Source organism: Phasianus colchicus, chromosome 22 (genome assembly GCF_987193195.1).
Source record: "Phasianus colchicus chromosome 22, bPhaCol1.hap1.1, whole genome shotgun sequence".
In the NCBI taxonomy this organism is placed as follows: Eukaryota; Metazoa; Chordata; class Aves; order Galliformes; family Phasianidae; genus Phasianus; species Phasianus colchicus.
The window spans coordinates 4,836,559-4,852,798 of NC_143457.1; the positions used below are offsets into that span (position 1 = coordinate 4,836,559).

The 16,240-nt window shown below is 53.6% G+C and overlaps 1 protein-coding gene across 6 annotated transcripts in view; it reads left to right on the forward strand.

The window, feature by feature from the left end:
- Positions 1 to 14,496, forward strand: part of AGRN (agrin) — a 62,778-nt gene extending 48,282 nt beyond the window's left edge. For 3 of the 6 annotated variants that reach the window (XM_090123138.1, XM_090123139.1, XM_090123140.1), the window contains 18 exons: positions 334 to 461; positions 1,954 to 2,068; positions 2,288 to 2,407; positions 2,598 to 2,957; positions 3,757 to 3,949; positions 4,337 to 4,552; positions 4,669 to 4,898; positions 5,328 to 5,462; positions 5,585 to 5,681; positions 6,014 to 6,178; positions 6,420 to 6,531; positions 6,840 to 6,851; positions 7,307 to 7,423; positions 7,574 to 7,763; positions 8,123 to 8,210; positions 10,572 to 10,796; positions 11,175 to 11,278; positions 11,804 to 14,496. In XM_090123138.1, the coding sequence (XP_089979264.1) occupies positions 334 to 461; positions 1,954 to 2,068; positions 2,288 to 2,407; positions 2,598 to 2,957; positions 3,757 to 3,949; positions 4,337 to 4,552; positions 4,669 to 4,898; positions 5,328 to 5,462; positions 5,585 to 5,681; positions 6,014 to 6,178; positions 6,420 to 6,531; positions 6,840 to 6,851; positions 7,307 to 7,423; positions 7,574 to 7,763; positions 8,123 to 8,210; positions 10,572 to 10,796; positions 11,175 to 11,278; positions 11,804 to 11,961 (2,765 nt within the window). In that variant the 3' untranslated portion in view covers positions 11,962 to 14,496. The remainder of the gene's footprint in view (positions 1 to 333; positions 462 to 1,953; positions 2,069 to 2,287; positions 2,408 to 2,597; positions 2,958 to 3,756; positions 3,950 to 4,336; positions 4,553 to 4,668; positions 4,899 to 5,327; positions 5,463 to 5,584; positions 5,682 to 6,013; positions 6,179 to 6,419; positions 6,532 to 6,839; positions 6,852 to 7,306; positions 7,424 to 7,573; positions 7,764 to 8,122; positions 8,211 to 10,571; positions 10,797 to 11,174; positions 11,279 to 11,803) is intronic. The other 3 variants (XM_090123137.1, XM_090123141.1, XM_090123136.1) reach the window with 2 other exon arrangements.
- The last annotated feature ends 1,744 nt before the right edge of the window (positions 14,497 to 16,240 follow it).

Below are 16,240 nucleotides of genomic sequence, written 5' to 3' on the forward strand. Positions count from 1 at the left end.
TGACTGTGTGCTGCTCTGGCTAATGTCTTTCTCTTGTTACTTAGCCGGTGCAGGGGGGCTGCTCTCCGGGCCGGAGCTCAGAGGAAACTGTATGGTAAAAGCTGCCATCTTCAGCTTGGTCTTTGCCATCTGCTCCAGCACCCTCTGATACTAATCCTCCATGGCGCTCCCCCAGACCCATCCACACTAACCCCAACACTGGCACTACCCACACACTGCCATCACCCTTTCCCCCCAGGGACTCGAACGCTCCTCATGGGTCAGCCAGATGCCTGCCCTCCATCCCTGTGAGCCAACTAAAGGAGTTTGTCTTGTCTGCCCTCCTTCCCGCAGCTACAAAAGTCTTCCAAGGAGTCCTCATCTTGGAGGAGGTGGAAGGCCAGGAGTTGTTTTACACACCTGAGATGGCTGACCCCAAGTCAGAGCTCTTCGGGGAGACGGCCAGGAGCATCGAGAGCGCAGTGAGTCCTTTGCACTTGATTGGAAGTCCAGATAGTGCATTTCTTGCTTTGGAGGAAAAAAAGACCCCATGCAGCCACCCCACTAGGACAAGGGCCAGGTGCTTTCCTAGAATCACAGAATCATGCAGATTGGAAAAGATCATTTTGGTGATGGGGCTATTCAGATGAGAGAGCCTTCCTTAATTTCTTGGATTTCCCAAAGCACCTGCATCTTCTTGAAAAGCCCATAGGCAAAAACATGTCCCAGATCCCTTTGCTCCTCCAGTTCAGCTATGCAGCTTTTGGAAATCCACTCTCCCACACTTAAGGAGAAGCCCCCTGTGTTGCCAGCTCTTGGAGCAGGTGGGCTTTCGTAGTAATGTGTACATCAAGGCATGCCAAGGAAATATTGGTGGGGTAAAAGCACTGTAACACAGCCTGCAGCGTGGCACAGCAAATACAAAGCATCTTTGCAAGGAGATTAGCATATTTAGAGCTGCTTCCAAGCTGCACTTAGAAGCTGGCAAGCCCTCGGTACAGTCATATAAGCAGATGTGTGCCTGGCATATGGACCGTATGGTTCATTCAGTTCTGCATCACAAAAGCAATATTTCCCAATACAATAGTGGCTTTTAGCTGAGGATCCAAACACACACACGTAAGGCTTCATTCACTGGTTCTTCTGTTCTCCCCTCTGAGGATACAGAAGACTTGACTGGGTTCTGTTCTCCCGGGGATGGAGGAAATGACAACACAGCATTGGCCCATAGGGCATCACATACCTGATGTGCTCCCCTTTGCCCCTCTAAGACCACTGTGCCCAAATTTATGGGGGTGACTATGGCACGGGTCCAGTTTTAAGTTATTTCTTCTGTCTTTGCCTTGCAGCCAAGGAAGGAAGTGGTGCCCTCCAGCTGTAGTGGTGCTGGTCCCACACGAGGCTGGGCAGGCTGCTAGCAGGGTGATAAAGCCCTGACTGTGTTTAAGTGGTTGGACTATCACTGTCTCTTTCGTGTGACTTCAGACAAATCCTGCAGCGTCTGAGAGGCAGGTTTTAAAAGGCATTCATGTGCTTAGAGATGCAGAATGGTGCCTTATGGGATTTTCCAAAGCGCATAAGCAGGTTTATCCAGATTTAGAAGAGATCAGTAAGACTTAGGTGCCACACAATAGCAAATCCTTATATGAACTGCAAGGTGTCTCTGGTCTGCACACATCTCCTCCATGGAGATCTCCTCTGCACTTTCCCCATGTTGCCTTGGTCCTGTTCTAACCTTTGAATTCAGACCATAACGAATAGGGACCTTCCCAAATTATCCCTACCCAAAGGAGCACTGTTCTCTGCATGCATCAGTGGGATTTCTTGCAGAGGTTTTGAAGCAAACCTAACTAGGTTGAAACCAATGAGACTCGCTGAGACCTGAGATGTTTTGCTGAAGGAGCCTAACCCCATGCCCCTCATCTCCCCATTAACCAATTGTTTGCCTTTCCTCCTCCACCTCCAATCCATTAGTTGGATGAGCTTTTCCGAAATTCTGACGTTAAGAAAGATTTCAAGAGCATCCGTGTCCGAGACCTGGGGCAGAGCAGTGCTGTCCGTGTCATTGTGGAGTCCCACTTTGACCCAGGTAAGAGCTGTTCCAGTGCTGAGAAACCAGCAAACCTTGTAATTTGTCAGAGATGTGCCCTTTGTCCAACAAAATCAGGAAGTGCTGAGCTGTGCATGGAAGGCTGGAAGCGTTCTTGTGGGGCAGGGAGTGATTCAGATGCATCAAAGGGAGGTTGTGAAGGGAAAACTGCTTGGTGGGGTTGCGTTTCACATTTGTCTTTCTCCTGGCTGTGATCAGCCACTTCCTACACGGCCGCTGATGTCCAGGCGGCTCTGCTGAAGCAGATCAGAGCCTCCAAGAAAAGGACCATCCAGGTGAAGAAGCCCCAAGAGGAGCACGTCAAATTTGTGGACTTTGGTGAGCGCTCTGTCTGTCTATGGCCAATCCCCCATCCCTTGGGTTGGGCACTTGGGTTAGGGGAGAGGGCCCTCATGCTTTGGTGCACACAGCAGTCTCGCCGAGCCTCCCTCCAAAACCCAAGCTCCTTTCCTCTTTGCAAAGAGACCTGCAAAGCACCAGCCTCACCCCACGCATTGCTGCCTTCCAGACTGGATCCCCAGGCTCTTCACCACCACCGTCACCACCACCACAGCCACCACCATGGCACCTGCCACCACACGGAGGCACACCACAGCCTCTGCTGCCACCACAGCCCATGTCCTGCACCAGGACATCACGGGCCACCCCAGTGCCAAGCTGGCAGCACCCGTGAGCACCAGGAGGCCAACATCTACCCTGCCTACCACTGCCCGGCGCAAGCCCACTCGCCAACCCCCCAGCACCACCAAGAAGCCCTCACGACCCTGCGACTCACACCCCTGCCTGCACGGTGGCACCTGTGAGGACGATGGGAAAGAGTTCACCTGCAGCTGCCCAGCGGGCAAAGGAGGAGCTGTGTGTGAGAAACGTAGGTGGCCTCTGGTTTGCCTAGGGGAGATGAAGCTCGTGGTCATTGGATGGCAAGGGAGTTAGAACCTTTAAAGGTCCCTTCCAATTCAAATGGTTCTGTGATTCTATGAAAACTGGGGGCAGCAAAGTCGTGGGAAGGGAATCTCTTGGGGCTTTTGGTTCCAAACTCATGTTCCAACCAAGGATGCTGAGGGGGATACAAGTGGGAAAGTGATCTCCAGTCATTCGTTCTGTTGCATGCTCTCCCCAAGCACCGTGATGTGCACTGGTTGAATGGGGATAAGGAGCAAACCCAGCCCTGAACTGAATGCTAGTGCAGCAAGGGTCAGTGTAACCTCTGTACCCTAGCCAGGAGCAGACTGTGCAAGCACTGTAAATAGAAAGAGGCAAAGCTGCAGGAGAAGAAGGTGGCAGCAGCAATTTCTTGCTGGCAGTGCCCTGGAGCATGAGGATTGTGAGCTTCTGCTTTTGTATCTCGTGGCATTGCCTGCGGCTCCTGAAGTTACTGAGCGCAGAGAGACCGGTGCTGTCTTTTGCTGATGATTCAGGTGCTGTTCCCCCGTGCTCAGAGCTGCTTAGCAAACAGCCACCTGCACATCATGCTCACCCAGAGCTGCTGTTACACACTGTGAGCTCCCACTGTCACAGCAGAGCTCTGGGTGGCTCCGAGTGCTGATTCCTGGAAAGCTGCATCCCTGAAGCTCTAAGCTGAAGCTCTTGAAGCTGCTTCTGGATGCGGATGCTGAATCCTGTTCCTTTTAACGGGGCTTGCTCTCCTCCCTCCCTGCCTCTTGCAGCCATCAGGTACTTCATCCCCAGCTTCGGTGGCAAGTCCTACCTGGCCTTCAAGATGATGAAGGCGTACCACACCGTGCGCATCGCCATGGAATTCAGGGCCACGGAGCTCAGCGGGCTGCTGCTCTACAACGGGCAGAATCATGGCAAGGACTTCATCTCCCTGGCGCTGGTGGGCGGCTTCGTGGAGCTCAGGTGGGTGCCCTAGGTGCAGGCTCCCAGATGAGGGAGTGGTAGGAGCAAATGGAGAAGAGGGGGAGCAGTTTTTGCAGTGTATTTCCCTGTGGCACTTTGATTAATTCGTGTCGCTCGGTTTGAATTTTAAAAAGCAAGAAGGTGTAGGAGGTTGATTTTTTTTTTTGGAGCTCTTTTTTTGGCGCTGTTCTTACACTGTAAAAAGAAACATAGGGGGAGTAGAGGGAGAGAAAAGCCCCAGAAACCCGAGGTAAAATTATTTTTCCCTTTCCAAAAAGGCACAGATTCAAGTTCTCAGCTTCAGCCTGGGGCGCAGCTGCCCTTACGGTGCATGCAACCTCTCTGCGAGGTGGCACGGCTGTCAGCCCTCCCCATCCTCTGCTCCAGGTTTAACACGGGCTCTGGCACGGGCGTCATCACCAGCAAGGTGCGCGTGGAGCCTGGCAAGTGGCACCAGCTGGTGGTGAACCGCAACCGCCGCAGTGGCATGCTGGCTGTGGATGGGGAGCCCCACGTCAGTGGGGAGAGCCCCACGGGCACCGATGGGCTCAACCTCGACACCGACCTCTTTGTTGGAGGAGCTCCCGAGGACCAGATGGCTGTGTGAGTAAAGGCGTTGCACCGTGCTGTGGCACCCCGATGGGGCACCCATTAAACCAAGTGCATGGAAAGTGCTGGTGTTTTTCTCCCCCGCTCACCGTGTCCTTTTGTCCCTTCAGAGTGGCAGAGCGTACTGCAGCTACGGTTGGCCTGAAGGGCTGCATCCGCCTCCTGGATGTGAACAACCAGATGTACGACCTGCGGGAGAAAGGCAGCGATGTGCTGTACGGCAGCGGGGTGGGCGAGTGCGGCAACGACCCCTGCCACCCCAATCCCTGCCACCATGGGGGCATCTGCCACGTCAAGGAGGCAGAGATGTTCCACTGCGAGTGTCTCCACTCCTACACCGGTACGGGGCAGGGCATTGCTGGGGCTCCTGGTCCTGCTGGGTGGTCATGAGGGGTTCAAAAGCCTTTGGGGTGGCAGAGGGGAAGATGCAGTGGGGAGCTTTGGCAATGCCTCCAAGAAGTGTAGGATGAAGCCATGCCCGTTGGAGACAGAGTCAATTTCAGATCTCTCCATACATACATGAGACAGGGGACAGGATCTGTGTATTTGAGGGCAGAGCCATGTGTGGGCATCACCTGTCCTTTTGTGGGGTCCATTGCAGAGGGTCCTTGGGCCATGTGAGCCCAACCTGAGGTAGGACAGAAAGGCTGGCAGAGCCATCAGGGGACATGCCATCCTCTACCCACCCCAGAGCAGGGTTGTCTTTGGCCAGATCGTGCCTGCTGGCTGTTAGGGATGCCCATGTGACCATCTTGCTCTTCTGCTGCAGGTCCAACGTGTGCTGATGAGAGGAACCCATGCGACCCAACGCCGTGCCACATCTCTGCCACCTGCCTGGTGCTGCCAGAGGGAGGTGCCATGTGTGCCTGTCCCATGGGGCGGGAAGGAGAGTTCTGTGAGCGAGGTGTGTTGGGGCTGGGGAGGGCTGGAGCTGCAGATGTCCTCAGCTTGCATGACTAGGAGCCCCTGTTTGATGCTGAAGCTGCTCTGCCTCCTCTTCCTCACCATTCCCTCGTTTGTGCCCAGTGACGGAGCAAGACCACACCATACCCTTCCTCCCAGAGTTCAATGGCTTTTCCTACCTGGAGCTGAACGGGCTGCAGACCTTCGTTCCTGACCTGCAGTAAGTGCTCGAGAGAGTGTTGCCAATGGCAAAACCTTGGAGATTTTACCTAGAGGGTCTGGGATTGCTGGAATTGCTGTTGCCAGGCTGCGGCAGTGATGTGCCAAGGTGCCTTGTGCTGCAGTGGGCTGGGTGAGCACTGCAGGCTGGTATCCTGAAGGTGGCATATGTCTCTCCTACATGGCAGTTCTGCCTGTTGGGTCAATGGGTGGCATCCCTAAGAGATCTGTGGGACCAGGCAGGCAGATTTCTCCAGGGCCCTTTGTACAAGGGTGGTGGAAGAGTCTGTGGGCAGCTGGTTTGAGGGGTATTTGTCATCCTTCTCTTCTCAGGGACAAAATGTCCATGGAAGTGGTGTTCCTGGCCAAGAGTCCCAGCGGCATGATCTTCTACAATGGGCAGAAGACAGATGGCAAAGGAGACTTTGTGTCTCTGGCTTTGCACGATGGCTATCTGGAATATCGATACGACCTGGGCAAAGGGGCAGCTGTGCTCAGGTAGGGCTGGAAGCAGGATGGTGGTGATGACAGGGATGGTGGCTGCTTCCACTGCCCAGTGCTGCCTGGAGCTCCATCCCCAGGATGGATGCAGGGGAGGTCCCATGCTGGCAGCAGTGACTCCTGTTGGCTGTGACTGGGGCTTATCCCATGGGCTGTGCCTGTACAGGTGCAGTGGGTATTCACAGGGGCTCATTGCAGAGCTTTCACTGTATGTCTTCTCCTCCCTTCCCACCACCAGGAGCAAAGAGCCAGTTCCCCTCAACACCTGGATAAGCGTTTTGTTGGAGAGGAGTGGGCGCAAAGGGGTAATGAGGATCAACAATGGCGAGAGGGTGATGGGAGAGTCACCGGTACGTTGACAGGCCAAAGCAAGCTGCCCAGACCTCTCTGGGCTTCCAACCCTGCTCCCCTCCTGTGTGAAACCAGCTGAGATACCAGACTTGTGGGCTTTTAATCCTGGAGGTGCATGGAGGGTGGAGGAGGAGTGGGCGAGACCTGGGAGCTGAGGATGCTGTGGGACAGCCGCTGCACACTCCTTGCTCTTGCAACCCTGCATGTTGTGATGTTACCCACTGATCTTCCATTTCTCTTTCTCTTTCTCTCTCTCTCCCTTTGATTTGCATTTGTATTTTTCCTTCCCCTGCTGTCTGGATCCCAGAAATCCCGTAAGGTACAGATAAGTATGACCCACTGCACCTCCATCTCATCTGCCATTGGCACGTTGTTCTTCTGTTTTCCATCCAGATCTCAGTGTCTCACCTGCTCCCCTTCCCATCTGACCAAGCAGCTTTAGGATCTCTGTAGATTAGAGACACTCGTTTCCTCTTCATTAATTTCCAGCCAGTTGTTGCATTTTTGTTTCGGAAGCATTACAATTAATCTGGTCATGTTTCTTGTGTTAACTCCACAAAGCATTAGCTAGTGACTCATATAACTGCATCCTGGTCCTGCTGCCATGGCTCAGGCTCCCAAATCATTTGAGTTAGAGGAGAACCTCCTTTTTATCATTGAAATGGCCGACAGAGTCATGGAATGGCTTGGGTTGGCAGGGCAAGGATGCCACTCGCTAGATCAGGTTTGCTGCAGCATCTGAATGAATCTCTTTTCATCTCCCCTCCTTGCCAGGTGCCTCATGCCTTCCTGAACCTGAAGGAGCCATTCTACGTGGGGGGAGCCCCCGATTTCAGCAAGCTGGCTCGAGCTGCAGCCATCTCCACCAGCTTCTATGGAGCTGTGCAGAGGGTAAGCCTGGTGCCAGACGTGCCAATCTCCATGAGGACATCCCCAGCACACGAGTTCCTATGCACAAGGATGTGTCACGAGGACGTGTGGGGCTCAGGGCTCATAGTTATGGGGTACAAAGGCTGACTCTTGTCCTTCCCCACCTTCCAGATCTCCATCAAAGGGATTCCCTTGCTGAAGGAGCAGCACATCCGCAGTGCTGTTGAAATCTCCCCCTTCCGCGCCCACCCCTGCACCCAAAAGCCCAACCCATGCCAGAATGGAGGCACCTGCAGCCCCCGGATGGAGAGCTACGAGTGTGTCTGCCAGAGAGGCTTCTCTGGGGCTCACTGCGAGAAAGGTGAGGCTGTCATGGCAGGAACCCCCACCAGTTCCATCTTCTTGTTGTGCTGGGGAAGCACAGGGTGTTGGCCGGTTGGCAGTCTCCTGCAGATGGGTGGTGGGGACCATCACCAAGCCCAGGTTCCTCCCTGACTTTAGCCAAGAAACCACAAAAGCTGCAGATTTCATGTCAGTTGGCTGCAAAACTGGAAGCTGGCCCTTGCTCTGCCTGTAAAGTCAGAGTTCAGGGTTGCTGTGCTGCCATGTCTGTGCCTGCCTCCCTCCTTTGTGGATAAAGGAGGATCTTCCTGATCCCCCAAGGACAGACAGACAGGCTGTGCTGTGTTTCCTGACAGCTCTTCTTTTTCCCACCTTCAGTGATCATTGAGAAGGCAGCTGGAGATGCAGAGGCCATTGCATTTGATGGTAGGACGTACATGGAGTACCACAACGCCGTGACAAAGAGGTAACCTGGCTGTGGAGCTGAGCTGTGATCAAAACGAGGAGTTGGAGAGATAGGGGCAAAGAAGCCTAAAACCAATGTCCAAAGAGAGGCTGTGAACCTTCACTTCCAGCCCATGCCTCAAAAACTGCCTTGTTGATGGAGGGGTTCCCCACAATGCCAGCGTTGGGTCTGGGTGCTGGGGTGGGGTGACACTGATGTTATGCTCCATCCATTTCCTCTTTGCACCCTCTGACCGCTCTTGCACTAAATTCCTGCCTGAGGAGAGTGTCTGCGTTCTGTTTGTTGTCTGTCTCTCTGTCTGTCCGTCTCTTCTCAGTGTCGTTGTTTCTTTGTTTTCAAGCCACCTGAGCAATGAGATCCCCGCGTAAGTACAGCCCTCCCTGCAGCCCACCCGTGGGACAGGATGGGGACAGGCATGGGGACATTTGCCTGGGGCTGCCACGGGTGGGCACTCCCAGCCCGTGGCAAGGATGGCACAGCTCTGGTGACTCGCCGGGGCTGCTGTTTGGCTTTGCTGCAGGCAGATGTTGCTTGCTGCAACTTAGCTTTAGTTCCAAGGGATGAGCGCAGAGCAGGAAAGGTCCCAGTACGAGCCTCTTCCATCAGCAGCAAAGTATTAAATATGGAAATAAAATAAGTGGACAAGCAGCACTGATGAACCACATCCCTGCAGAGGAGCAGAAAGCTGCTGCCTTCATGTCTTGTCTCTCCTAGCACCCGCAAGGGGAAGGTCACCCTCCCCAGCCACCTCCCCACCTGAGCCAGCCCGTGCCCGTTTGGGCTGTGCATGCCCCATCCTGCAAAGGGAGCTTAGCACTTCTTCCCAAACCCCTCAGCTGGGATTTGGCAGCGGCTCTCACCAGGCCTCAAGGGCTCGTTGGGTTGCCCATAAAAAGTCACTTCTCCTTCTTGCAGACAGATATCGGGTGTGCCTCGGGCAGGACCGGCGCTCCAGTTGCTTCTCTGGGCTCTGCTGGCCGTGACATGCCCGTACATTTTGTTTTGAACATACCTTGTGATACGTACATATCTCTGGAGCTGGAGCCCCTAACGCACCCAGCAGTGCCAGCAAGAACAGCTGTACTCCTGGGTTTCCCCTTCTCTGTGCACGCCCAAGTGCCCTGAGGCTGACTCAGAGCAGCCTTACGTGACCGTGCAGCTCCCATTCCCCATCCCAAAGGCTGGCAGGTGGCTGGCCATGAAGTGCTCCTTGCACGGGGCCTTCCCCAGAAGGTCCCTTCCCCAAAATGTCCCTTCCCCAGCAGTGCCCCACTATCCCATCCTAGCTGCCTGGCTGCACACCCCAACATTTTAGCATGAGGGATCAGCAGGAACATAAGCAATCCCAACCCAGGAGAGCATCGCCGTGCTGGGACAGGGCTCTGGGACAGCAGCAACATGCACACTTGTCTTGTTGGCTTGAGGAAGCTCAGCCCAAGAACTGCTGAGGCTGGGCAGGGTGGGAGGGCAGGGTCTCCTCTGCTGCCTCGTGCTTATTGCATGCTCCCCTTTCTTCCTGCATCTAAGTCCTGACGCATTGGACTACCCCGCAGAGCCCAGGTGAGTTGTGCCAGGCTTCTTGTGCCCCGTGCTCTGCTCTCCCTGCCTCTGCGTGTCCATGTCTCCATGCTCCTTCTGTATGCTGTATACTCTGGGCTTTTTGTTTGTAAAGGATGCAGCTCTGCAGGTGGTGAGAGCAAACGCACAAAGGAAGCCCCAGCAGATGAGCAGCAGCTCTGTCCCTTGTTCCTTGGGGCCTTTGTTTGGCAGTGGGTGAAAGGGAAACAGAGCTACAGGTTGGATATTAGGAAAAACTTCTCCCAGAGAGTGGTGAGGCATGGGCACAAGCTGCCCAGGGAGGTGGGAGAGTCTCTGTCCCTGTTGAGAACCATGGAGATGTGGTATTGAGGGTCAGTAGGCATGGTGAGGGAGGGTTGGGGATCTTAGAGGTCTTTCCCAACTTCAGAGATTCTGTGGTTCTACCCTGGGAGCACAGTGGGCGTTTTGCTTCTGTCCAGCCCTCCGAGTGTGGTGTCCCTTGGAAACAAAAAGCTGTCTGTGTTGTCCTGTCTGTGTGCACGTGTCTTGGAGCATCCTAGGAGGGTGGATGTTGACTCTGTATGAGAAAGATGGAAACAGCAATGTGGGGAAAATGCTGTCCTTCCAGCATTCCTCCCCTGGAAAAAGGCTGTGTCTGGGATGGAGAGGGTTTTGCTGCCTCTATGGGCAAGCTCAGGTGCCAGAGCCCAGATCTCTGGCTATCTATCTCTGGTGATGGCCTTGCTGGGAGCAGGAGCTGGGTTGGGGACCTGTTGCTTTCACAGCCACGTTTTAACACTGCTCTGTGCTCTCCTGATGTAGCGAGAAGGCTTTGCAATCCAATCACTTTGAGCTGAGCATCAAAACAGAAGCCACCCAGGGCCTGATCCTGTGGAGTGGGAAGGGGCTGGAGCGATCCGACTACATCGCCCTCGCCATCGTGGATGGCTTCGTCCAGATGATGTATGACCTGGGCTCCAAGCCAGTCGTCCTGCGGTCCACAGTCCCCATCAACACCAACCACTGGACCCACATCAAAGCATACAGGTGGGAAGGGGGCAAGAATGGGGTTGGGGTGGATTACTTTGGGATGGGCAAGCAGTGACACGGGGTCAAGAGCGAGGCCCCCAAGGGTCACTCCCGTCCTTGGATAAGAATAGAGGAGAGGCATGTGGGCAATGGGGTGCGTTCTGCGACACGCCTGTCCTCCATTCTGGGAAATGCCAAAGGGAAAGGCTAAAGGAAAGGTTCGTGCCTTTTAGTTTGGCCAGCAGAAGGTTTGACATTCTGCTGTCCCCGCGTTTGGGCGGTCAGGGAGTGGCGAGCGCGGCGTGGTTGGCGTGCCATGGATTGCCGCGGGGGCAGCCCTGGGTGCCTCCTCCAAGGGTTTTAATTCTATCCCTTCCTCCTTCCCTGACGGAGCAGAGTACAGAGAGAAGGCTCCCTCCAGGTCGGCAATGAAGCTCCCATCACTGGCTCCTCGCCGCTGGGTGCCACACAGCTGGACACGGATGGGGCCCTGTGGCTGGGTAAGGGCTTGGGCAGAGTGAAAACCCCGTGCACTCGTGGCTGGGGATCTGCAATGCCTTTGCATCCAAGCGCTTCGGACAAGTTTGGCCTTCCTGAAGCATCTCTTCCTGCTCTAGCTTCAGGTCTAACCCATCTTACAAAGACTTCACATACAAATAACATCAGTTTGCTTCTGAAAAGACATAGAATCACAGTATGGCTTAGGTTGGAAGGGATCTTAAAGACCGTCAAGTTCCAACCCCATGCCATGGAGTGGGTTGCCACCCACCAGGTCAGGCTGCCCAGTGCCCCATCCAACCAGGCCTTTGAACACCTCCAAGAACGGGGCAGCCACGACTTCTTCAGGCAACCCGTTCTGTTGCCTCTGTAGCCTCTGAGTAAATTTATTCCAAACATCTAACCTAACACAAAGTAAATTCTGGTCAGGAAAGAGGTTTCTGAGTAAGGCACGTGTGTGCGACGCTGGTGGGCAGGGTGCTGGAGCACAACGATGTGTCTTTTGACATCCCTGTTCTCTCTTGCAGGGGGAATGGAGCGGCTCAGCGTGGCTCACAAGCTGCCCAAAGCCTACAGCACTGGCTTTATTGGCTGTATAAGGGACGTGATTGTCGACCGCCAAGAACTGCATCTGGTGGAGGACGCTTTAAACAACCCCACGATATTACACTGCTCAGCCAAATAGACCCCCAGGGAACCTTCCTTCTCCTTCCCTTCCTCCTGCCTATTGCTGTAATTATTTTCTATTTTTGTAAACTTATTGCTTTTTATATTTTGGGGGGAGGGGGGAAAGGGAGGGGAGGAACCACCATTTCTGTTGGGTTATTTTGTTCGGTTGCAGTATATCCAGGTCAGTCAGACTCTAATCGAGCAGCAGCAACAAAGAACAAACCTTGAACCAAGTCTCCAAGAAGTGACAGAAGAACTTCCCCATTGCACCCGTGTTGTAAATCTCACTCATACTTGAAGCTTCTTTTGGGGTTTGTTTATTTTCCCCTCCTTACTTGTGTTCTTGGGTTGCCATTCACACCATGGGGGGATAAAGGATGCTGGTGCTGGCAAGCCCTGTGGCCTTTGTGGGTTCACCACTCGCCTATCTCAGGCCCCTGTGTTCACCCCATCTCCCTCCTCCCCCCTCCCTCTCACTATAATTTATGTGTGTAAGGATCTCAAGTGCTTTTCTCCTTTGTGCTCTGTTAAATCAGGGATGCCATGCACTGGAAGAGAGACCAAGGTCTGCTCTGAGCAGGCAGAAAAGCATTGCTCTTTGGTTGTCTTATGCCTGTTTGCTGGACTGAGAGGGGCTGGGGGGAGGGGGAGGGAGTGTCTGTTTCTCTGTTGGCTCTCCTCCTCCTCCTCCTCTTGGACACATGCAGAAGCAGCTGTGAAACCTCATTTCCATGCTTTGTGTTGACCCAGACTTGTCCTCACCACCTGCTTGTCCTGGCTGCTCTTCTGAGAGCTTCTGTGCCCCAAACCGTGCACCACTGACAACTTGCAACACATCCTCAGGAGCTGGGGGTCCCCTCCTTCCAGCACTGGCTACAGAGGGCATGGGATTGGGTCCTCTTCTGCTTTAAAGAAACCTCTTGGACCTGTCCTGCCTTGACCCACATCTATTTTCCAACCTCCTGGCACAACTTGCCCTCTGCTTACCGTGAGGATGGTTGCAGAGCATCTCTGTAAGCTGGTGTTAGAACCCATGCCATGGCAAATGCTCACCGTTTTACCTTTGTCTTCAAGCTTTTGCAACACCCGGTGCAACGCAGGGGCTTCCATGCCACGATCAAAGCTCCTCCAGTGCCATCAGCAATGGCTCCAGCAGGATGGGATGGGATGGCAGCCAAGTTGGCCGGATGGGAGAGCTGGGGAAGGGTTTTTTTTTTTTTCAAGTGTTGTCTTTACTGTCTTTGAAGTGTTGTCTTCCTCCATTCGAGTCCTGAAAGCAAAGTGCCAGCTACACAGCCACTGTGTGCATGTGTGTGTGTGTGTGTGAGATGTGTGCAAACACTGGGTCTCCCCGAAGCAAAAACAAAGGGATTGCAGCTCTGAGCACCGTGTCTCAGGTTCCTTCTCCATGGGAAGAGTTCCCTGCTGCCACGTGGCATCTGTCACCACTGGGCCACCACGGTGTCCCCATCCCACCCTGTGAAGGCAGCTGGCAGTGCTTTGTGGCCAACTGCCTTACGGAGCATGCAGAATGGGTTGGAAGGGTCCAGCTGGCTGTCAGGTGCTCCCTGATATCCCAGGGGCTGTCGCTTTGTGGTTTTGCACCGATTCCTATCTCACCTTCTGGTGTGCCCTTCCCTTCCAAAATGCTTTCAGCCATGAGAAGTCAAAGGGCTTTTCTGAGGACGAGCCCTGAATGCAGACCTAATGAATGGGGAGAGCACCGTGGCAAACCACTCGGGCTGCCTTTTGCTTTTTGCTTCTTGCCCAAGCCAAGAAGAACCCCATTGCCTCCCCTCACCCATGCAAGTCAATGCTTGATCTATTGTCATGCCCCTAAAAACCCAATGGTTACATATTTCAGGGAAGACTGTGAGATGTGGAGGCTCCAGTGTTTGTGTGCGTGGCAATAGCACGTGTTGAGTGGCTGCTGTATATAATGTGTGGGTCCTGAGGGTGATGACTGCATTGGGGCTTCCAGCTGGATGACACGGCCACCCCACTGAGACCAACAGGGAGCGTGCCAGCTCCAGTGGGTAAGGGCACCATGGAGGAAGCTGCTCAATTTCCAGAATGCCACTGAAATGAAGCCAGGGTCACTGCAAAAAAAAAAAAAAAAAGAAAAAAAAAAAAAAGAGAAAAAAAAAATGCAACAAGAACTCTGTCTGCTTTTGCTGGGGCTTGGAAATGCCTTAAAACAGGACACCGTGTCCTCATTGTCAAGCCTGGGTCAGATTCTGCAGTGCTCCCTAGGGGCCGTGCACTCAACCTCGGCTTTATTTTTAATAGCATTTATAACATGTATGTACAACAACGAAAAATAATGACATTGAGGTTTGGGTTTTCTTTTTTTTTTTTTTTTTTTTTTTAAATAATGTCCATGTGGCTTCATTGATAGGGTAAATTAATGACCATTGTGAACTGCTGTATGAATTCTGAAGGGCAATGCACAGTAGAGGAGCAGCATGATATAACCATTACTAACTTGTGTCTTTCGTCAATCACCATGAAATAAAGTTTGAAAACGATTAAGTATGTTTTTAAGGGGCCTGTTTTGCTTTCTTATTCTTTCTGCTCCTGCGTGCCCACTGGTTTTCATTCATCTCCTGGGTGGAATCCAACCAAGCTCTCCCATAGTGGCTCATGTGGGTATGTACATCTTCCTATGGATGCCAACCTCATGCTTGGAAGACTTGGTGTCTTTGCTTCCCCTCTTCTCAGTACAATCCATTTCTTTTCCTTCCTTGCCATCGCTTCTTCTTGGCTTTCAGCAGCAGCTTTGCATCCCATTGGCACCATATCAGCGCAACCTACATGATGCCCCATGCCCTGCATCTTAACCTGGGGCAGCAGTTCCTGTTCTCCAGCAGCATGGGAGCCATGGATGTGGTTGGAGATGTTCCATATCCTCATTTCCTCTCCCAAATGGGTTTTCCTCCCAAAGCCTTTCCACGTTGAGCTGTTCTGCAAGATAAGGCGACTGGTAGGGAAGAATTTTATCCAGCCAAGAGCTCATCTGAGTGCTGTTAGGTGAGAACATCGTGTCGTGCCATTCAGGAGGCAGCTAACTCAGCACACCCCATCCTTCTGACACTCAGCAATGATGCACGATGGAGCAGTGTCTGCAGCAGCCCAGCGTGAGCCGGCTCTGTGCTGGATAACGAGGCGCCCTGGCCTCACAATGGGAAACAATGGGGCCACTGTTGGAGCAGCCACAGGGGTTGCACAACGCACCACTGGGGCCATGTTTTGCTCAAGATCAGCCTCCCTGTGCCGCGTCTTCTTGACAATGACCTTATTATGCTACAACAGGCACGGGCTTGCAAAGTCAGTACCTCTTTCACGGGCTCTCCGCCAGCTCGCTGCAAAGCAATAGGAGAAAAAGCTGTCATTGTCTTGGCCAGAATGAAAAGCTGAGCTCTGACAGCTGGATGTGTTGGTTTTCTGTTCTGTTTTTTCTTTTCTTTTTTTTTTTTTTTTAACTACATGCTGGAAAAACTCTTTGTGAGTGGAAAGAGGAAGGAAAGAAGGGGAAGAGCCGAGTTGGGGGCACGCTTGGGCAGGCAGCAGGCGTGATTCAGGGAAGGGCTTGGCTGTGCTTCTGGCAGCCCCCCAGCCCACACCCAGCCTGTACTGGGACTGAGGGGACTTGGGTGCCACTGTGCCCGGCCGATGGGGTCAGGAGGGAAGCTCAGATGGCTTTGAGCAGCACCTCCAGTTGACTGTCATGGTTGGAAAGGGATTTTGGTACCCAGGACAAACCCAGAGATGCTTGCTGCAGAATCAGTGCCCTAACCCAGAGGGCAACCCGGGCACTGGGTGATCTTTAAGGTCCCTTCCATAGTATCTCAGGGTGGCTGGGGTTGGAAGGGACCTTACAGCCCACCCAGTCCCAACCCCTGCTGTGGGCTGAGCAGCACAGCATGCTGCTCAGGGCCCCATCCAGCCTGGGCTTGGGCACCTCCAGGGATGGAGCATCCATGCTGCTCTGGATAGCCTGAGCCACACTCTGTTTCTATGACACAGGGCATGAAATCATCCAGCTGAGACAGAGCATGGGATGGAGCAGGGGGGTCACAGCCATCTCACACACACAGAAGCCACAGTGTGGTCCCTCACAGTGCAGTCTCAGTGCTGTGGCAGCCACTACATCCTGGGCAAAGGGGGGGGAGGGGAGGAATGAGGAAGGAGAGCGCAGGGCGCGTTGTTACTGGGATTGCTGCTTGGTCCCCATTGCCCCGCAGCGCATCTGTGTGACCCCACTGAGCCATGAGCTGCTGCTCCGCCAGCTGCCG